The 18,236-nt window shown below is 39.9% G+C and overlaps 1 protein-coding gene across 1 annotated transcript in view; it reads left to right on the top strand.

Annotated features, from left to right (window-relative positions):
- The window catches only part of LOC103776275 (myosin-11-like), a 49,032-nt gene extending 33,605 nt beyond the window's left edge, over nucleotides 1-15,427 (top strand). The window contains 26 exon segments of the mRNA XM_008943777.1: nucleotides 1-44; nucleotides 949-1,142; nucleotides 1,311-1,432; nucleotides 1,548-1,617; nucleotides 1,755-1,915; nucleotides 2,767-2,875; nucleotides 3,784-3,915; nucleotides 4,212-4,418; nucleotides 4,767-4,904; nucleotides 5,559-5,682; nucleotides 6,120-6,291; nucleotides 6,860-7,072; nucleotides 7,217-7,361; nucleotides 7,450-7,656; nucleotides 8,701-8,805; nucleotides 8,908-9,060; nucleotides 9,486-9,734; nucleotides 9,994-10,206; nucleotides 10,725-10,937; nucleotides 11,579-11,740; nucleotides 12,506-12,634; nucleotides 13,189-13,277; nucleotides 13,514-13,637; nucleotides 13,796-14,004; nucleotides 14,560-14,668; nucleotides 15,251-15,427. The exon segment at nucleotides 1-44 is cut by the window's left edge and continues 11 nt beyond it. Of these exon segments, the coding sequence (XP_008942025.1) occupies nucleotides 1-44; nucleotides 949-1,142; nucleotides 1,311-1,432; nucleotides 1,548-1,617; nucleotides 1,755-1,915; nucleotides 2,767-2,875; nucleotides 3,784-3,915; nucleotides 4,212-4,418; nucleotides 4,767-4,904; nucleotides 5,559-5,682; nucleotides 6,120-6,291; nucleotides 6,860-7,072; nucleotides 7,217-7,361; nucleotides 7,450-7,656; nucleotides 8,701-8,805; nucleotides 8,908-9,060; nucleotides 9,486-9,734; nucleotides 9,994-10,206; nucleotides 10,725-10,937; nucleotides 11,579-11,740; nucleotides 12,506-12,634; nucleotides 13,189-13,277; nucleotides 13,514-13,637; nucleotides 13,796-14,004; nucleotides 14,560-14,668; nucleotides 15,251-15,427 (3,970 nt within the window).
- The last annotated feature ends 2,809 nt before the right edge of the window (nucleotides 15,428-18,236 follow it).

The raw sequence follows: 18,236 nt of genomic DNA, 5'->3' as shown, positions 1-18,236 counted from the left end.
GAACCAGTCTTCAGACAAATTTGTAGCAGACCTTTGGAAAGATGGTATGAATTGCAACTCTGAATCAGTAATGTGGTTTAAAGGGAGAAATTACTTTTGGAACTTTTTGACAGCTATCCCTTGCTGGCAGGACACAAGTGTGAAAATTATAAGCACACAAGAGACTGAGCTAAGAAAGAAAAATGTGTTCAAAAGATTTATGGAAAGATAGTTTTAAGCACTATAAAAAAATTTCCTTACTTCATATTATTCAGTAATGGAATGAAAATTATGCATTACACTGTTATAATGTTGCTGAACATCTGTTATTGTAGACCTCATTTAACAGGGGTTTTTGCTGGGTTTTATGACTGACTTAACTTACACACTCAGCTCCCAGAACCCCTGCACAGTTCTCTTCAGCTAAGTAAAACCTCAACTAAACTCCATCAGGAGAATGTATGCATAAAAGACAACTCATTTTTTAAAAGTTTATATGGGTCTGTAACACATGTACTACAGTATAAATATTTAACACATGGACAAAATGTACATGCAAACACCAGCAAGGTTGCTCCAAATGATGAAATAACTGAGGGAGATTATTAGCTCAACTTTGAAAACCACTGTGTAACAGATGGGAATCAGGAGATCTTGTTCCTGATTGTGACACCAATGTACCAATTAGGTGTTTTGCAGGACTGTCCTGTTAAGAGCAAACATAAAATATATTTGGTTGCTCCATTCTGTCACTAGTTAGCAAAGATGCTAATTTTCATGTTTGATGGGAATTAGACTATTTATCCAGAAGGTTCTTCTAGTACTTTTGTTAACTATGCTTCTACTGCATCAAAAATATATTTGTCTTTTTTTGGGAAGCTGCAGTTTAACAATGGCAGTGACAGATGTAATGTGAGGTGAGGACAGTTGATATAAGCAGTTCCATTCACACGTTCTTTTACATTTCAGTGGATCGTATAGTTGGGCTGGACCAGATGGCCAAGATGACTGAAAGTTCACTCCCTAGTGCTTCAAAAACCAAGAAAGGCATGTTCCGTACTGTTGGACAACTCTATAAGGAGCAGCTGACCAAACTGATGACCACCTTAAGGAACACCAATCCCAACTTTGTCCGCTGTATCATTCCAAATCATGAAAAAAGGGTACATCTCAAATACTCAATTTTGTGACTCTTGGCACATGATTTCTGTTGTGCTGCTCACTGTACCAGCACATTGCAGAGCTGCATGATGTCTTCTAACACAGATATGTGGCTGCTAACGTTTTTTGTGAATTTCTACAGTGTTAAAAACCTTTCTGTTCCTTTTCAGGCTGGCAAACTTGATGCCCATTTAGTGCTGGAGCAGTTGCGCTGCAATGGTGTCTTGGAAGGAATTCGCATCTGCCGGCAGGGGTTCCCCAACAGGATTGTCTTCCAGGAGTTCCGTCAGCGGTAGGAACCTCCCACTCAGTCCTAGTTCTGTGTTTAACAGTGGTGTCAGAGATGTTTGTCTGCACAAAATAATCTGATGCCTTTCAACCTCACTCGCAACTACGTCTTTTGGCAGATATGAAATTCTTGCTGCAAATGCTATTCCTAAAGGATTCATGGATGGGAAACAGGCTTGCATACTGATGGTGAGGAAAGCATTTTTGATCCTATTGATAATCAGGTCTATATTTATTATAGAAAATCTGCTGAGAGTAATGAGAAGTGATTTTTAATACCCTAAACTTCAGCAGTGGAGGTAACAAGTATCCCTGTTTTCCTCCAGATCAAAGCATTAGAACTTGATCCCAACTTGTACAGAATTGGACAGAGTAAAATCTTCTTCAGAACTGGTGTCCTGGCTCACCTGGAAGAAGAGAGAGACCTGAAGATCACAGATGTTATTATCGCCTTCCAGGCTCAGTGCCGAGGCTACCTAGCAAGAAAGTAAGAATATGTACTGACAAAAAGAATGTCTTCTGCAGTAGAGTATCTACAGTAGCCTTTAGTTCTCTGTATGACAAACTGAAAATGTTGAGATGTTTTATTATGTATTATTTGTATTTCATTAGAACTCAATGTGTGTGTCCAATGAAGGACTCATTTCCTGACCAGAGGAGACTTATTAGTATAGTGACAGGGAAGCAATTACACTGTGAGGCTGCTGACACCCTCTGTACAGGAAGTGCTCTGAGGCAATGACCCCTCATTTCAACGTGTTTGTACAAGCAGAAGCAGCATCCTAGCCTACAACTCGAATCTTACACACTACTACACGTAGTGGCACTGCTGGCATTTGTAAAATATAAAATAATTTCTTACACAGCTTGAGCATGAAGCACTGATCATCTGGCACTATCTCAGTTAATGTGTATCACAAAACTATCAAAACCAGTGCCTGTTTTCTGTGCACTACCAAGGCTTGCAAAATGCTGGGCAAAGAAATTTCAATGTAATGAGTTTCAAGAATGATGATCAATGCAAGCTCAGAGCAGCTGTGTACGCTGGAAAGATGTTCAGGTCCAGAACTAGAGCTACTCTTTGCAGTTTGCACCTAACTATGGACTACAAACAGCCAAAAACTGGATGACTTGAATAGGAAAGCTGAATAGAGTTATCGTCTTTCCTGAAGAAAGCACACGCAGTGTTGAAGTGACAAAAGAATTTGTGCCAGAATTCTCAAACTATGTAGCTAATTCAGCAGACTATGAGGCTCCAGTTTCTCTACTTAATGTGTATATCTTGCAGACATGTTGTATTCTTAGGCTGAACCAATTTGCTTTCTGTTTTTATCACAGAGCCTTTGCCAAGAGACAGCAACAGCTGACTGCAATGAAGGTTATCCAAAGAAATTGTGCTGCTTACCTGAAGCTGAGAAACTGGCAGTGGTGGAGACTGTTCACTAAAGTGAGTGACTGCTATCAGCAAATCTTTCAGCTTTCCAAAAGAAATGAAATGCACAAGATAACAAGGTGCATCACTGCAGGCACGCTCCTTGTTCCAAAGTCCATTGTAGCTGATGGCAAAAGCCTCATTAGCTTCACAAAATTTTGGGTTAGATATACTATGAATAGTTACATAATGTCATTAAAGTTAGTTCTAGCTTAAGAAGAAAACAGTCTAGTTAAGCAGAGGTTCATAAAAGATTTTGGGTGTTTGGGGACTCTTTAATTGCCTAAAATGGAATAACTTCACAGGGGCGAATAATGACAGAGTAAAATAGAATTCTGTAAACGTGCAGTTATCTAGCTATGAGGGACTCAGTAGTTCAGGAGTTCCCTAACTGGGACAGTAAACATCATCTTGCTAGGCACCCAAGCAAATTAAGTCTATTTTCCTGTTGAAGAGTCCTGCTTTCCCTCCTCCCCCCCCCAAGAATAGTCTTTGGTTTGGATTCAGAAAACTACTCCTCCGTGCATGAATAGCAACCTCCTCTGCAACCAGAAACAGGCAGCAACATACACACCTGAATGTGCACATTGTCCTTCTTTGCAGCTGTAGCTTTAGTACATTATCAGTGGACAAAACCAGGCTTGGAGCCATTCAATAAGTGACACTATTGGAAGCAGAGTTGTTCACAAGGCTCCAAGAACTAGCACTGAGATAGGCAAGAGCAAAACTGCTGAAGCTTGCTGGTTTACAGATGCTTATGTCAGGCTTGGCTGGAAAGTATTTGTCTACTACCTGAGCAATAGGCAGTGCTATCATTAGTGCCAGTCAGCCCAGCACCTTTAAATAATGGCACTCACAGTACCATTACTCAGTAACATAAATACTGACAGAAAACATGCTTAAAAAGACCTTTTCCTTTCCAGGTGAAACCATTGCTGCAAGTCACCCGCCAAGAGGAAGAAATGCAGGCCAAGGATGAAGAACTACAAAAAACTAAGGAAAAACAGCAAAAAGCAGAGAGTGAATTGAAGGAGCTGGAACAGAAACATGCACAGGTGATGTACAGCTCTGAGTCTCTGGGAAATGCTAGCTGTTCTTTCACTATTTCTAGAAGCTATTGCAAAAAAGGTTTGGGCTTTTTCTCTTTGTGCTCATAATTGTATTCACAGTGATAGTCCAAGAACAAACATTCAGTGCAGACAAACTCCCAGTTACCTCAGTAGAGGCCTAAAATCCTCACAAAAACCTGTGGTAGAGCTGCTTGCCCATACAGTAGGACTACCTAGGAAAAAGACACTGTGGAACAGTTTGCAGTCCAAGTCTTAAGTTCCTACCTATTTTATTTGCGTAGCTTTGTGAAGAGAAGAACCTTCTTCAGGAACAGCTTCAGGCAGAAACTGAACTGTATGCTGAAGCTGAAGAGATGAGGGTCCGTCTAGCTGCTAAGAAACAAGAGCTGGAAGAGATTCTGCATGAGATGGAAGCCAGAATTGAGGAAGAAGAGGAGCGCAGCCAGCAGCTGCAAGCAGAGAAGAAAAAGATGCAACAACAAATGCTGGTAAGGATGAAAAAAGGACAAATGCAGATGATAACTTTCATCTCAGAGAGAAAAAGTGGAGACTGGTAAACCTCAGATCTTATGAAAGTGCTTGCTTCATAGCCCTCTATAGAATGTGACTGTGCCACAGTCAATTGATGCTCTTTCCTCCAGAGTTCTCTTCCTCTCCATCTCAATTTTAAATTATCTAAATTTTGCAGGTTTTCTATTTCTCAATAAAACCAACAAAGTCCCCATGTAAAACCAACATTCCCCACAGACAGCGACAAACACTAAGCGTTTCCTATAACCAAAGCAGTGTTTTATTTCCAGAATTCATGTTTTGTGGGTTTCCTTTTCCCCTCAAAGGACCTTGAGGAACAGCTAGAAGAAGAAGAGGCTGCAAGGCAGAAACTACAACTTGAAAAAGTAACAGCAGATGGCAAGATAAAGAAAATGGAAGATGATATTCTCATAATGGAAGATCAGAATAATAAGCTAACCAAGGTAAGTACTTTGGGTCCATTTTTGTAGTTTGTGAAAATGATGGAAGAAGAGAGAAAATGTTGCCTTCCACTAGAACAACAGGAATAATCTAGACTGTATATTCTCATGGCTGTACAGCTTCACCAGACTACCAGTCCAGCCTCTATTAAACAAATTTCTGATAATTTTTCCATACTCATTTATGTAATTAAAAATAGTGTAAAACTACTGGTTTTGAGGTCTGCTGTGGTAACAATTTCTTCAAGCAAAATACCCACAGCAGTCAAGCACCATCAGTGAAAGACATGTCTTCTTGGCCTCAAGCAGAATAAATAATTCTTTTGGTTTTCAACTAATTTCAACCAAACTTCATTATTCAAATTTGAAGAAAGCATGTATTCCAGTACTTTCTAAAGGGGATGCTCCTCTGAGCTGGGTCCTTCACTTACCAGCTGCTAGAGTGAGTAAAAGACTCTAATAGCAGCAGTTGAGAGAATATGGCAGTTGTAGAGGCCACTCCTCAGCTCCTCTGTAATTGACAAATTGAAATATAACACAGTCTCAAGGCATATAGCATAAAAAGGACATTATCATGGACATTTTTAGTTGGCAAAGAGTTGCTTCATGATCACCAACAGACACTTTTATTAACAGAAGTTTTTTATTCTTCTTAAGGAAAGAAAACTCCTTGAGGAAAGAATAAGTGATCTAACAACAAATCTTGCAGAAGAAGAAGAAAAAGCTAAAAATCTTACAAAGCTGAAAACCAAACATGAATCTATGATTTCAGAACTCGAAGGTAACAACAAAAGTGGTTTATATAATTTTTTTTTGCCTTGGCACACAACAGAAAAAGAATCTGGAGAGAACTAAAAAAAATTGTTGGGTGTTTTCCAAATTTTTTATAATGAATCCATTTTGTGCATCAGAATCACCAAAAACTCAGGGTGCATAAACCATAGATACTTATGCTTTTTACACACAAAAGAGCAGAGGAGAGAAAATGGAGACAAAAAATGAATACTTCTTTTGGAGAAAGAGAAATAAATTATTCTTTGGTGTGGCTAGGAATAGGTGATCACAGTCAGGTATTGTCTGTTGCTTCAGAAATGCAGTGACTTATTTTCAATGCATGGCCTCGCTGGAGGCTAGAACATTTTTTTGCCTAAGTTCAAGATTGGATTAAATATTCTTTGCACTAACACACTCCCATGACCAAAATCCTTACTTTTTCAGTGCGACTAAAGAAAGAAGAGAAAAGCAGACAAGAACTGGAGAAAATTAAAAGGAAGTTGGAAGGGGAGTCAAGTGATCTACATGAGCAAATCGCAGAGCTCCAGGCACAAATTGCTGAGCTGAAGGCACAGCTAGCCAAGAAGGAGGAAGAGCTGCAGGCTGCTCTGGCCAGGTATTGACTCCTGAATCTGCATACAGGTTGAAAACAGAGGCTGGAACATACATCTCTCCCCTTCCCCAGCACTGAGAGGCTGCATCCATGAATCTCATCTCTCAGTTACATCCTCCCTGTGTGCTTTCCCACTTTCCAAATTTCCTTTCGTGAAAAAGAATACTATTGCTTGCCCATAGACACATAATCTTACCTCCAGGTATCAGAGAAAACTCTTCTTCCCAATAGCATTGGCAGTGCTATCAAGTAAACAATTAAATGTAACAACATACCTCAGAAGCAAAAGCCAGAAATTACTTAACAGTCTGTTCTTGATCCATTCCAGAGCCTCAGTGGAATTTCTGTATAAACTTAAAAGGGACAACACTCAACCCAAACTTTTGCTGAATCAGCTGATCAGCATCTCCAGGCCTGATAAAGTCCAGCTGCCAGCTCCTTCTTGCATCAGTCCTTCTCTCTTTGCTACTTTCCTATACCTAACCTATAAACGTTTAATCTCTATACACTGATTCCTCAAAGTTAAATTATTTTTTATATATGTATATAAAACTAAATACTTTCTTTTCAGGCTTGAAGATGAAACTAGTCAGAAGAACAATGCCCTCAAGAAGATCCGTGAATTGGAATCTCACATCTCTGATCTCCAGGAAGACTTGGAGTCTGAGAGAGCTGCAAGAAACAAAGCAGAAAAACAGAAGAGAGATTTAGGTGAAGAGCTGGAGGCTCTTAAGACAGAGCTTGAGGATACTTTGGATACCACAGCCACCCAGCAAGAGCTCAGGTATGGAGACGTAGCACATGTGCCAAAAATATGTGTCACCAAGCTCAGTACAATACTGTCCAGTAATAGTACAGTAGTGTTATTTTTCCAGTGGCTGAAACAGTCTCACCTGCTGCTGTTCCATTTGTGTGCATTGTCTTCCAGAGCAAAGCGTGAACAGGAGGTGACAGTGCTGAAGAGAGCTCTAGAGGAGGAAACTCGAACTCATGAAGCCCAGGTCCAGGAGATGAGGCAAAAGCACACTCAAGTTGTGGAAGAGCTAACAGAGCAGCTAGAACAATTTAAACGGGTAAATAGAAATCTATTTTATCAGAAACTATCCAGTAGATAACATGGCTTCCTTTTATAGATCATCTTTCTTCACTTCATGCCTGTAGGCTAAAGCAAACCTGGATAAGACCAAACAGACGCTGGAGAAAGACAACGCTGATCTGGCTAATGAAGTCAGGAGCCTCAATCAGGCCAAACAAGATGTGGAGCACAAAAAGAAGAAGCTGGAAGTACAGCTGCAAGAGTTACAGTCCAAATACACTGATGGAGAGCGTGTTCGAACAGAACTCAATGAAAAAGTTCATAAGTTACAGGTAGGAAGGAGTTTGACCTTTTGCTGTGATACCTTGGGCTTGAGAAGATCAGTACATACTGTTCCGTGAGGGCGTATGTGTAGGAATCCTGGCCCTCTCAAGTTCACCCAAAATAGTAACTTTTTTGTAATCTGTGGGGATCCCACCTTGAATTGCTACCTCAATTATCACACAATCAATTACAACCACTGTGTCTCACGGAAGTGAGAGCTGTTAGTCTCACTGTCCTTCTGTACATGCTGCAGTCTGTAATGCCACCACTGATTCAGTGACTACACTGCACGTTTTACACTTTCTGTTCATTTTTGGGTGGTGGGATATAGGCTTGTGGCTTCTGGAAATGGATTACAGTTATTAAATGCAAAAGATATGCGCAGTAAAAATGACAATGAAAGGAGGATGCTCACTTATTTATGATTTACTGTCTAATAAGTAATAAAGATGACTTAAAATGGTTCTTTGGTAGATGTTCAACATCCAGCAACACTAATCAACTAATGATTGTTACAACATTGTACATAGCAGTAATAAGCTTTCCTTTATTAAGTTAGTGAATAAATGAAAGAAATACAACAAAAATGTATCAACCTCTGTCAAACTTGGGAAGAGAAAGAAAAATCCACAAAAATCCCCATTCCCCTTTGCAACCCACTGAAAGGAACATACTAGTATTGCCTTATGAATATGACTTGGTTTTGATAAATACTAATAGATACTAAAATAAACCAGACAATAGTGGCATTAGACCTTGGGGGTCTTAATACAAAAGATGTCACAAAGATGACATGTGCAGACACTGCAGAGTTTGTGTGTAGGGTTTAGTTCCACAGGACTTAAATGCCACATTGTCCAGAAAAATTATTGCAAAATTGTTAATTCCAGTTAAGCTAGAAACACTGTTGGTGCTTGAGGTGACCCAGAAGCATAGGAGCAAATTCAGATCCTGCTCAAAGTTAAGATTTCACTCTAGAGCAAAATAGAGTTTAGAGGAAGATTTTGAAGTTGTGAAAAATAACTGAGTTTATTCACTGTGGTGTCTCATAGGTTGAAGTTGAAAATGTTACTGGTTTGCTCAACGAAGCAGAAAGCAAGACAATCAAATTGACCAAAGATGTTGCAACCTTAGGATCTCAGCTACAAGACACACAGGTAAACTTGCATTTCATAATTATTGTAGGTGAGCTGTTACTGGATACACTATAAACAGACCTAAACAAATTACTGTATTGCTAATTGATCTGGTGACTCTAGGAGCTGCTTCAAGAAGAAACACGGCAGAAGCTAAATGTGTCTACCAAGCTTCGTCAGTTGGAGGATGAGAAGAACAGCTTGCAAGAGCAGTTGGATGAAGAAATAGAAGCAAAACAAAATCTGGAGAGACATATTTCAACACTGACAATACAGGTATCAGTGCCATAGCTAAATCACTAGCTCCATCACTGAGAGTTTTGCCAGTAATTCCAGAGGTTTCAGATCCATAGAACTGTCCTGGCACAGCACACAGACCTGAAGGAAACTGGTGTTAGCCCGGATGGCATCAGTGAAGCTCCACAATGGAGACAGAAGTCTCCCTCTTTCGAGCACGGTCTCTGGCACAAGTACAAATGCAAGGTAGCTCCCAAGATAGTCTTGCACACTAGGCCTGTCTGTGCATACTAGGTCTGTAGTCTGCCTCGTTTTACGAATGCTGGGTGATGTGTACCTGGTCACTAGTTTCACATGGTTCAAATTAGATAAGATTTCTGGGTCTTGCTTGTCTGCTGGCTATCTTCTCTGCCAAGCTTTGTTGTCATTGCTATAAAGATTTGTCCTCTGATTTCAAATTTCAGCTCTCTGACTCTAAGAAGAAGATACAGGAATACACTAGCACAGTAGAAACCATGGAAGAAGGCAAAAAGAAACTTCAGAAGGAAATTGAAAGTCTCACACAACAGTATGAGGAAAAAGCTGCTTCTTATGACAAACTGGAAAAAACCAAGAACAGACTCCAGCAGGAGCTGGATGACCTGGTGGTGGACTTAGACAACCAGCGCCAGCTGGTCTCCAACCTGGAGAAGAAACAGAAGAAGTTTGATCAGGTATGGATTTTAGATTCTTCCTTGCGGTGTTATCACCTCACTTCTCTGGAAGTCACAGCGACTCCAGTAGGTTAGTGAAAGATAACGCAGGGACAAAAAAAAATAAAGTAGAATTTAAGTACACACACATTGGTTAATTTTTTAATTATACACCTTTATCAAAACAGATTTTTTCTCCACCATTAATAACTAACAAGACAGTTACAGTAGAAAAGCTCTATTACTAATGACTTCTTGTATTAACTCTATCTTTTTACAGATGCTAGCTGAAGAGAAAAATATCTCTTCAAAATATGCAGATGAAAGGGACAGAGCAGAAGCTGAAGCTAGAGAAAAAGAAACAAAAGCTTTGTCATTGGCCCGAGCACTTGAAGAGGCTTTGGAAGCCAAAGAAGAACTGGAGAGAACGAACAAAATGTTGAAAGCTGAAATGGAAGATCTCGTTAGCTCCAAAGATGATGTGGGGAAGAATGTAAGTTTTGGGTTCAGAACAATTTCCACAACAATGAATTAAAATAGCAACTAACGAATAGATCATTGCTTTCAGTGAGGGAAATGCTTTTTAGCACACAAACCCATTCAGCAAGATCAGATATTTCACATGGAATTAAAGGTTATTCCACTTGTGCCCAAACTTTCAAAAGACTTGGCCAACTGTAAGCCATCTTTATTTTTAACATGACTTCAAGCCTGAAGAAGATTCATATTGATTTTAAGACTGAAAAAAAATTGCTTCTAATACTGAATAAATGAAATTATGATACTTGAATAGATTAAAAATTAAAGTTTGGGATAAAAAGCATCTCAGGTTATTTTAAGACAGATTTGTAATTGTACAAAAAAATGCTAACTACTATTTTCAGTGCAAATTAGCTCATTCATTGACCACAGCTGATACTTTCAAATGTGGCCTGTGCTACAGGTAGACTGTGTTTAACTAGAATTATTTTTATTTCTTATAACAAGAATTAAATTCTCATTGCTTGAAAGGTCCATGAATTGGAGAAATCTAAACGGACTCTTGAACAGCAAGTAGAAGAGATGAAGACACAATTAGAGGAGCTAGAGGATGAACTACAGGCTGCTGAAGATGCTAAACTCAGGTTGGAGGTTAATATGCAGGCCCTAAAAGGCCAGTTTGAAAGAGATTTACAAGCCAGAGATGAACAGAATGAGGAGAAGAGAAGACAACTCCTTAAACAGGTACCACTCCCTTTTATTGCCTTTGTAAATATCTAACCAAGCCAGCAGAAAGTCCCAGCCTTATGCCATTATTAAAAGCACCTTACTATAATGAGAAGAAAACAACCTGCCTTGTGCTTGGAAAAAAAAAAAAAAGTAGGTTGTTGTACTGAAAGGGGCACAAACCTGAGTGAGTTTTTTTTTCCCGTTTCAGTAGCAGGTGCACAATTGCCAAGAGATGTAGCAATTTAATGCTACAGCCAATCTAGTATAAAATATACAAATTGCTATTTTTGACACAGTTAGAAGAACCCTCCCTATATTCTCAGTGCAAGTGAAAAAAGACAACTTCTAATTTATCTGCCTTCCCAAGGTACACTGAATGGACACAAAAGCATTAGAAATGAAAACAGACACAGCCTGTTTGTGTAGAAGTGTCCCAACAGCAAGGACAACTGCTGTAGTCATCATCTCATCATATACATATTTCCATGAATACAGAACCCAAATTGCTGACTCCTTCCAAGAATCTTTACTTTTTAGACAAAATGGAAATCTGTTTTAACAGCCAGGGAAATGGGGCTGTAAACATTATTCAGACATACACAGAGTGTTTAAGAGAGCTCAAGAACATTTCTAAGCTTGTTTTCTTTAATGAACAGCTCCATGAATATGAAACAGAACTGGAAGATGAGCGGAAGCAACGTGCCCTGGCAGCTGCAGCCAAAAAGAAGCTGGAGATTGATGTTAAAGATCTAGAAAGCCAAGCTGATTCTGCTAACAAAGCTCGGGAAGAAGCCATTAAACAACTTCGCAAATTACAAGTATGTAATCCCACAAGTATGTTTTTCCCACTGCTGCCTTTTGTACAGCCACAATATGAAAGTTAGGTTTGTGAACTTGGTGTCTATTACCTGATGCCCATTAGATGATTGGATAGAGAGGGTGATTTAACTAGATTCCCAGATTCAAGTATCTGTACTGTAATGCTCAGTTTGAATGACAATGGAAAGCTTCACATGGAAAATTATGAAAATCTTAAATTTTGTCATTGTACAGGGCTTCCAAAATTTTCTGGCTAGCACTCATCTGCTAGTGGCTTACCAACACGAAAACCAGATTCCCACATAGAGAAAGGGCTACAGGATATAATGTATTACAGGGTTTCAAGCCTGCTTCTAAACACTTGACTCAACAGACTCGAGACTGTTCAGAAGTCACATTGTCTCTGAAGCAGTATTTTCCTGTTTATACTGTAAGCCTCCCTATGAACTCTTCTGTCATATGGTGGCAGGTGAAAAATAAAAAGGGATGTATCACAAAGATTAAGACTGCACATGTACTCAAATATTCAGAGGACATATGGACAATAGGCATTACTAAAGCTGCAGTATGGAAATGGAAGCATTGCTCTTTTTAGAATAGCATTTCAGACCTTTCCAACACATGCTAGCTGATCTCTTCAGAAAATATAATTAAAGCAGGCATTATGACTGTGTAAATGTGTATGTGTTCTGTCCAAATTTCCTTCCACTGAAATTGTAATAAAGCCAGACAAAAAATAAATCTCTGTTATTCTTTTTAACAAGGCTCAGATGAAGGACTACCAACGAGAGCTGGATGATGCACGAGCTGCCAGAGAAGAAATATTTGCTACAGCCAGAGAAAATGAGAAAAAAGCAAAAGGCCTGGAAGCAGAACTCATCCAGCTTCAAGAGGTAAAGTAGAAAACAAAGCAGTATGAAGCAGACTACACATGACCTTCAAGGAGCAAAACAGAGCTGCAGTGAAAAAACATAATAGCTATCAGGGGTGGAAAGCTATAAGCAGCACTTTTAACAAGTTTCACATGCTCCATGCACTCCACTGCAGTTGCTGGATCTACATCCAAGCATAGCAAGATTAAGCTGAAAAAAATCACTTTGGAGGAAGGCACAGTTCACCTGTCTTACAGGGAAATGAGCTGTATAATCCAACACAAATGGTTTTCGATAGCTATAAATTCCTGAAGTCTTGTCAATGCTATTATTCCTACGTATATTAAATGGCAATTTTGTGACTAAAACCAAGAAAAAAGAAACCAGTTGCCAGGTCAGATAAAAAGCATTTCATTGTACTTCCCCAGGATTTATATGACAAGTACTTATTCTGCTAAGATGACACATCTTATACAGGTTTTAGAAAGTTTACAGTCCTATGCATCATGCTATAAAACTGTCTGAACATTTACTTGCTCATTTCTGTACTACGCTGCCTTTTTCTTTTCTCCTAGGATCTGGCTGCTGCAGAGAGAGCTCGCAAACAAGCAGATCTGGAGAAAGAAGAGATGGCAGAGGAACTCGCAAGTGCTACTTCTGGGAGGTAGGAATAGACTGGATTACTCATAAGGCTGTAAACATACTGCTAGTTATTGCATGGCTGCCAGGAGAAGTTAAGTTGCTCTCCCAACAGCCACCTGGTGTTGACAACACAACACGCACACATGTGACTAGTCTCATTGAAATATCTAGTTTTCTTTATGAATTATTGGCAGTTCATAATGTTTCAGACACATTCAACTGGACAGAGCTAGACACTTATTAAATTCAAACTTCTAGGACAAGCCTTCAGGATGAGAAACGGCGCCTGGAGGCAAGAATTGCCCAGCTGGAGGAAGAGCTGGAAGAGGAGCAAGGCAACATAGAAGCAATGGGTGATCGCATGAGGAAAGCAGTACAGCAGGTAGAGCTCATTTCAGCACATCGCTTTCTGTTTGTACTCCAGCTAAAGCTACTTGTGATTCTGAATAAATATTTGGAGAATTGCCACCTCAAATTGCCACCTGTCATTTCTCTGAATGCATGCAACCCTTCTGACAGCACCCATTCTCACCCTCGCAGGCAGAGCAGCTGAATAATGAGCTGGCAACAGAGCGCTCAATGGCACAGAAGAATGAAAATGCTCGGCAGCAACTGGAGAGGCAGAACAAAGAGCTGAAGAGTAAGCTGCAGGAGATGGAGGGAGCTGTGAAGTCCAAATTCAAAGCTACAATTGCTGCTCTGGAGGCCAAAATTGCTTCTCTTGAAGAGCAACTGGAACAGGAAGCCAGGTACTGGTCTCCCAGAGAACACAGCTGTCCACCTGTTGTTCCAGTTAGGAGACAAAGTAAACAGAGGTGTACAGGATTTTCATCAGGCTGTCAGTACTGCTAAGGCTTGGTAAAGTCTCTCCCTCATTTAACATTTCTTAGACACATGGCCAGCAACCACAGTTGTTACAGGTTCCGATTAAGAACCTTTTTATTGCTGAAAAGTTCTAGTGGTATCAAAGGCCAGGATCTGCTGCCCTGCATTTTAGAGTAACCACCCTATGACCCTGCCAGGTTAATTGCTATAACACATTGTGCCATTCCCACAATTATTTCTTGAGGAAATAACTTTCTGTTTCAGAACAGATCTCCTGGAGTACCTCTAGCATACAGCAAAGACATGTTCTTCTGATCAAAACAAATACATGACCTTTAAGTTTTGCTTAGAATCCATCTCTTAAATTCACTAAGGCTTTTAACATATGGGTCCTTGGTGCCACTTTTATGAGCAAACGTCTCTGAGGCAGGTGGAGACTACAGACCTTCCACATCACCATCTTGCACTGTCACTTGCAGAGAGAAGCAGGCTGCAGCCAAGACACTGCGCCAGAAGGACAAGAAGCTGAAGGATGCCTTGCTGCAGGTGGAGGATGAGAGAAAGCAAGCGGAGCAGTACAAAGATCAGGTATCAGACAGTGTCATGAGAGTTTTAGTCTGGACCATAGGGATTTTCAGGTTTTACCCAAAGGAAGGCAGATTCTGTGTTCTGCCTCAAATTTCCCTCTTGAAATTAGACTGTCCGCTTCGATTCTATGCTGGGAGAGGTACACAGCCCTTTGCTAAAGATGGGACAACATAATTCTTTTTCCAAGCTGAGCAAAGTGCCAAAGCTCTAGTCCTTGTCCATTAGCCAGCTGCAACAGTTCGACATAAGAGAAACTGGACTGTGCACAACTAATGGAGATAAACACATTTTGTTTTAAAATTTTAGCTTTAGCTAATGCACACCAACCTGCAAGCCAAAAAAACCAGAGGTAGGACTGTGTAGCAAAAGAAATAACAAGGTAGTGTCTGAACACAGTATCTATCAGAAAAAATGAACTCCCACAGAGCAAAGGTTTTTTAGTTTGTTTTTTTTTTTTTTTTGTACTTTAAGCATTCGGGCCATGCTTCAGTAAAACTTCAGAAAAGTAAGAAATTAAAATGAGGAATGTAAAACTGTTAGATGTGTTTTGAATTAAAACGTTACTTGAAAATTTCCCTTTAGGCTGAGAAGGGCAACACACGACTCAAGCAACTGAAAAGGCAGCTGGAGGAGGCTGAGGAAGAATCTCAGCGTATCAACGCAAACCGCAGGAAGCTGCAGAGAGAGCTGGATGAAGCTACGGAGAGCAACGAAGCCCTGGGTCGGGAGGTTGCAGCACTGAAGAGCAAGCTCAGGTAGAGTGCCCTTGTTTGGGATAGCTGTTCCCACTCATTGACAGCCTTGAAATTTAGAACTCAACTAGCGAAGTGAAAAAAAATTCTGTTCAAGTAAAGAAAAGACACTGATAATGCTGCAGAGTTACTCACTCCTTGTATTAGCTCAGCAGCTTAGCTTGGCTTGTATTAGCAAAGGCCAGAGTCAGAAGGTGCAGTGCATTTCACAGACCACAGCAGTCTCAGGATTTCAGCTGTGAGATGAATGACTGTGACAGTATGGCACAGACCCGACTCTTTTTCCAGTCAAAATTCTTGTTTGCTTAAATAGGAGCAGAATTGGGCTTGGTTGCTTTTGAAAACATCCTCTGTATAATGGCTGCATCCATTTCTACAGAAGCAGTCACAAGAGGGTAGAAATGCTTGTGCTTTTCACACTTTCACACCTGCACAACTCACACATCTGTAAACAGTCTTAGATAACATCCTAGGCACCAAAAGGCAAAGTATGTTACAAGATTTTTATCCAAAAGTCTCTTTGGACTTCCCCACAAGGGGATCCAGTGCCATCAGACCAAGGAAAAGATCAAAACGTCCCTTTTCATTTTCCGGTTAAAACTGACTGGGAAAAAGATAAAACTGTGATCATTCAGCTACATACCCAAGTTCTCCTGCACTCACTGGGTTTGAAAACACCAACTCACTAAAGAGGCTGACTTGTATTATAAGGAAATTGCTCTACCTGCATCCTCACAAAGTAAAACTCTGGTTTCTACCTAAAACCAACAGTATTTGAGATGAAAGTAAAGCACCTGCCTAGTTGTGTTCCTGAAGCAGTTTGCCAGTGTTTTTACCAGTAACAAGCATGAACCTTCACATGTGGATTTACTTCAAAGTAAAGAATTAAGGATGTGGTAGTCTCTCCTATTGGCACCATCTTGGGTGGTGCATGCTCCTGGCTGCTTTACAAAGGATTGGCTGTGTCCAGTCCTTTCTACTTAAAATAGCATAGGGCTCATTTTTGGTTTATCTAAATGTAATTGGCTGTATTATACTCTGTTTAATTATTTAAAAATAATCTCCCTATCTCTGATCATGATCATGTGCTTAGTATAACTACTCGGGACTCTCTATCTCTGTTTCAGAGGGACACAGGAACCTTCGCATGACTAAGCAGGTACCATGCCTTCGATTTGCAGCTAGTGTTGTGTCAATTTCCACTTTCTTTGGCCCAAGTAAAAATTATGTGAGGTTTCTGCAAACTGTGAAGGCTTGGATATCTTGGCATTAATCCATTTTTATCAAAAGAGACAAATATTACAATAACCTAGCTACCATCAGCTATTCATCAGTGATACATCTTTCTTACAAGTAGGTTATGTACTTATGTAGATTTACACGTTGCATTCTCACAAGCTCTACCAACAGAGTACCTAATAAAGTACTCTTTTTCTGCATGAAAATTGCCTTTTTTGCACCTCATTTTTGTGCACAGCCACAAAGTTTTTTTTTTTCAAATCAAATATACCACTGATTAGGAAAATTAAAAGGACTAATGAAGTGTCACAGCATGTCATTAGAATTTCACAGTATTTCTTACACATATCTTAATGCTAAGGTGAGATCTCATCTCACTCACCTGAGATTTCCAGAGATGTTACCTGCATGTGATTTTATCACACACCACACAGCCACAGAAAAAAAAAAAAAGAGAAACTCTGTGCCTGTACTGCTTACAAAGAGCTATGACTTAGGCTTTCCGAGCTATTTCACGGACATTGTGTTGCTTGTCTGCTGTTATTAAAACATGATATTAATTTGTGCCCATGCTTTGACACTGTAACCTAGCACAGCATTATACTTTACCCCATTCTCTGAAGACAGGAATAATCCCCACTGTTGCAAAAAATTTAAGAGCTACTGCCTTGTAATATTTGTATATCTTCTATTTTACATATGCAGGATTTTGCTGTGAAGACACAAATATTTAAAGATCATGTCTTGTCCTTGCATGTGCCTTTTAGTCAGCCTAATATTTCCAGTCAGACTGTTACTGAAGCACTACTCCAGTAGCGCTTGCTAAAGGGAGATGAAAGAGATGCTGAGCAAACACTAATGCTTAAGGCTTGTCTCAACTGTACATGTTATTCTAAAGGTACCAATGCAAACAACCACATGAATATTATCGAACCCACAGACCTGTTCAAGAGGAACAGATATAAAGAAAGTGTTTATCTACAAGGCGAATACCAGTTTAAAGAAGTATTAAGTGTATGCTTACTGCAACACTTGGTTAGTAAGTGGGTTAGTGCATGATCGGGAGTTCGCTTCTTTGTAGCCAAAACTGTACAGCAGAATTTGGTGACTCTTGCTGTTACTCACCACCAGTCCCATGTTCTCTTACAACACCTCAGCATGAAGAGTTTCTCACAAATGACTTATGAGTACTTTAGTCCAGATAGCAGGAGTACAAGGGGGCAAAAAGCTCTTCCTTTATGACAAGAACTAACAAACTTACTGATCAAATTTGAATGGTTTTTTTTTTAATTATTTATTTTTTTATCATAGAATCATAGAATTGTCATGGTTGGAAAGAACCTGAAAGATCATCTAGTTCCAACCCCCCTGCCATAGTCAGGGATACCTCACACTAGATCAGGTTGCCCAGACCCTCATCCAGCCTGGCCTTAAAGACCCCCAGGGATGGGGCTTCCAACACCTCCCTGGGCAACCCATTCCAGGGTCTCACCACTCTCATGGTGAAGAACTTCTTCCTCACATCCAGCCTGAATCTACCTACTTTTACTTTTGCTCCATTCCCCCCAGTCCTGTCA

Source organism: Merops nubicus, unplaced genomic scaffold (assembly GCF_000691845.1).
Source record: "Merops nubicus isolate BGI_N331 unplaced genomic scaffold, ASM69184v1 scaffold5217, whole genome shotgun sequence".
Lineage (NCBI taxonomy): Eukaryota > Metazoa > Chordata > Aves > Coraciiformes > Meropidae > Merops > Merops nubicus.
Note: the sequence above shows the minus strand (reverse complement) of the source record. Positions and strands in the feature narration are given on the sequence as shown.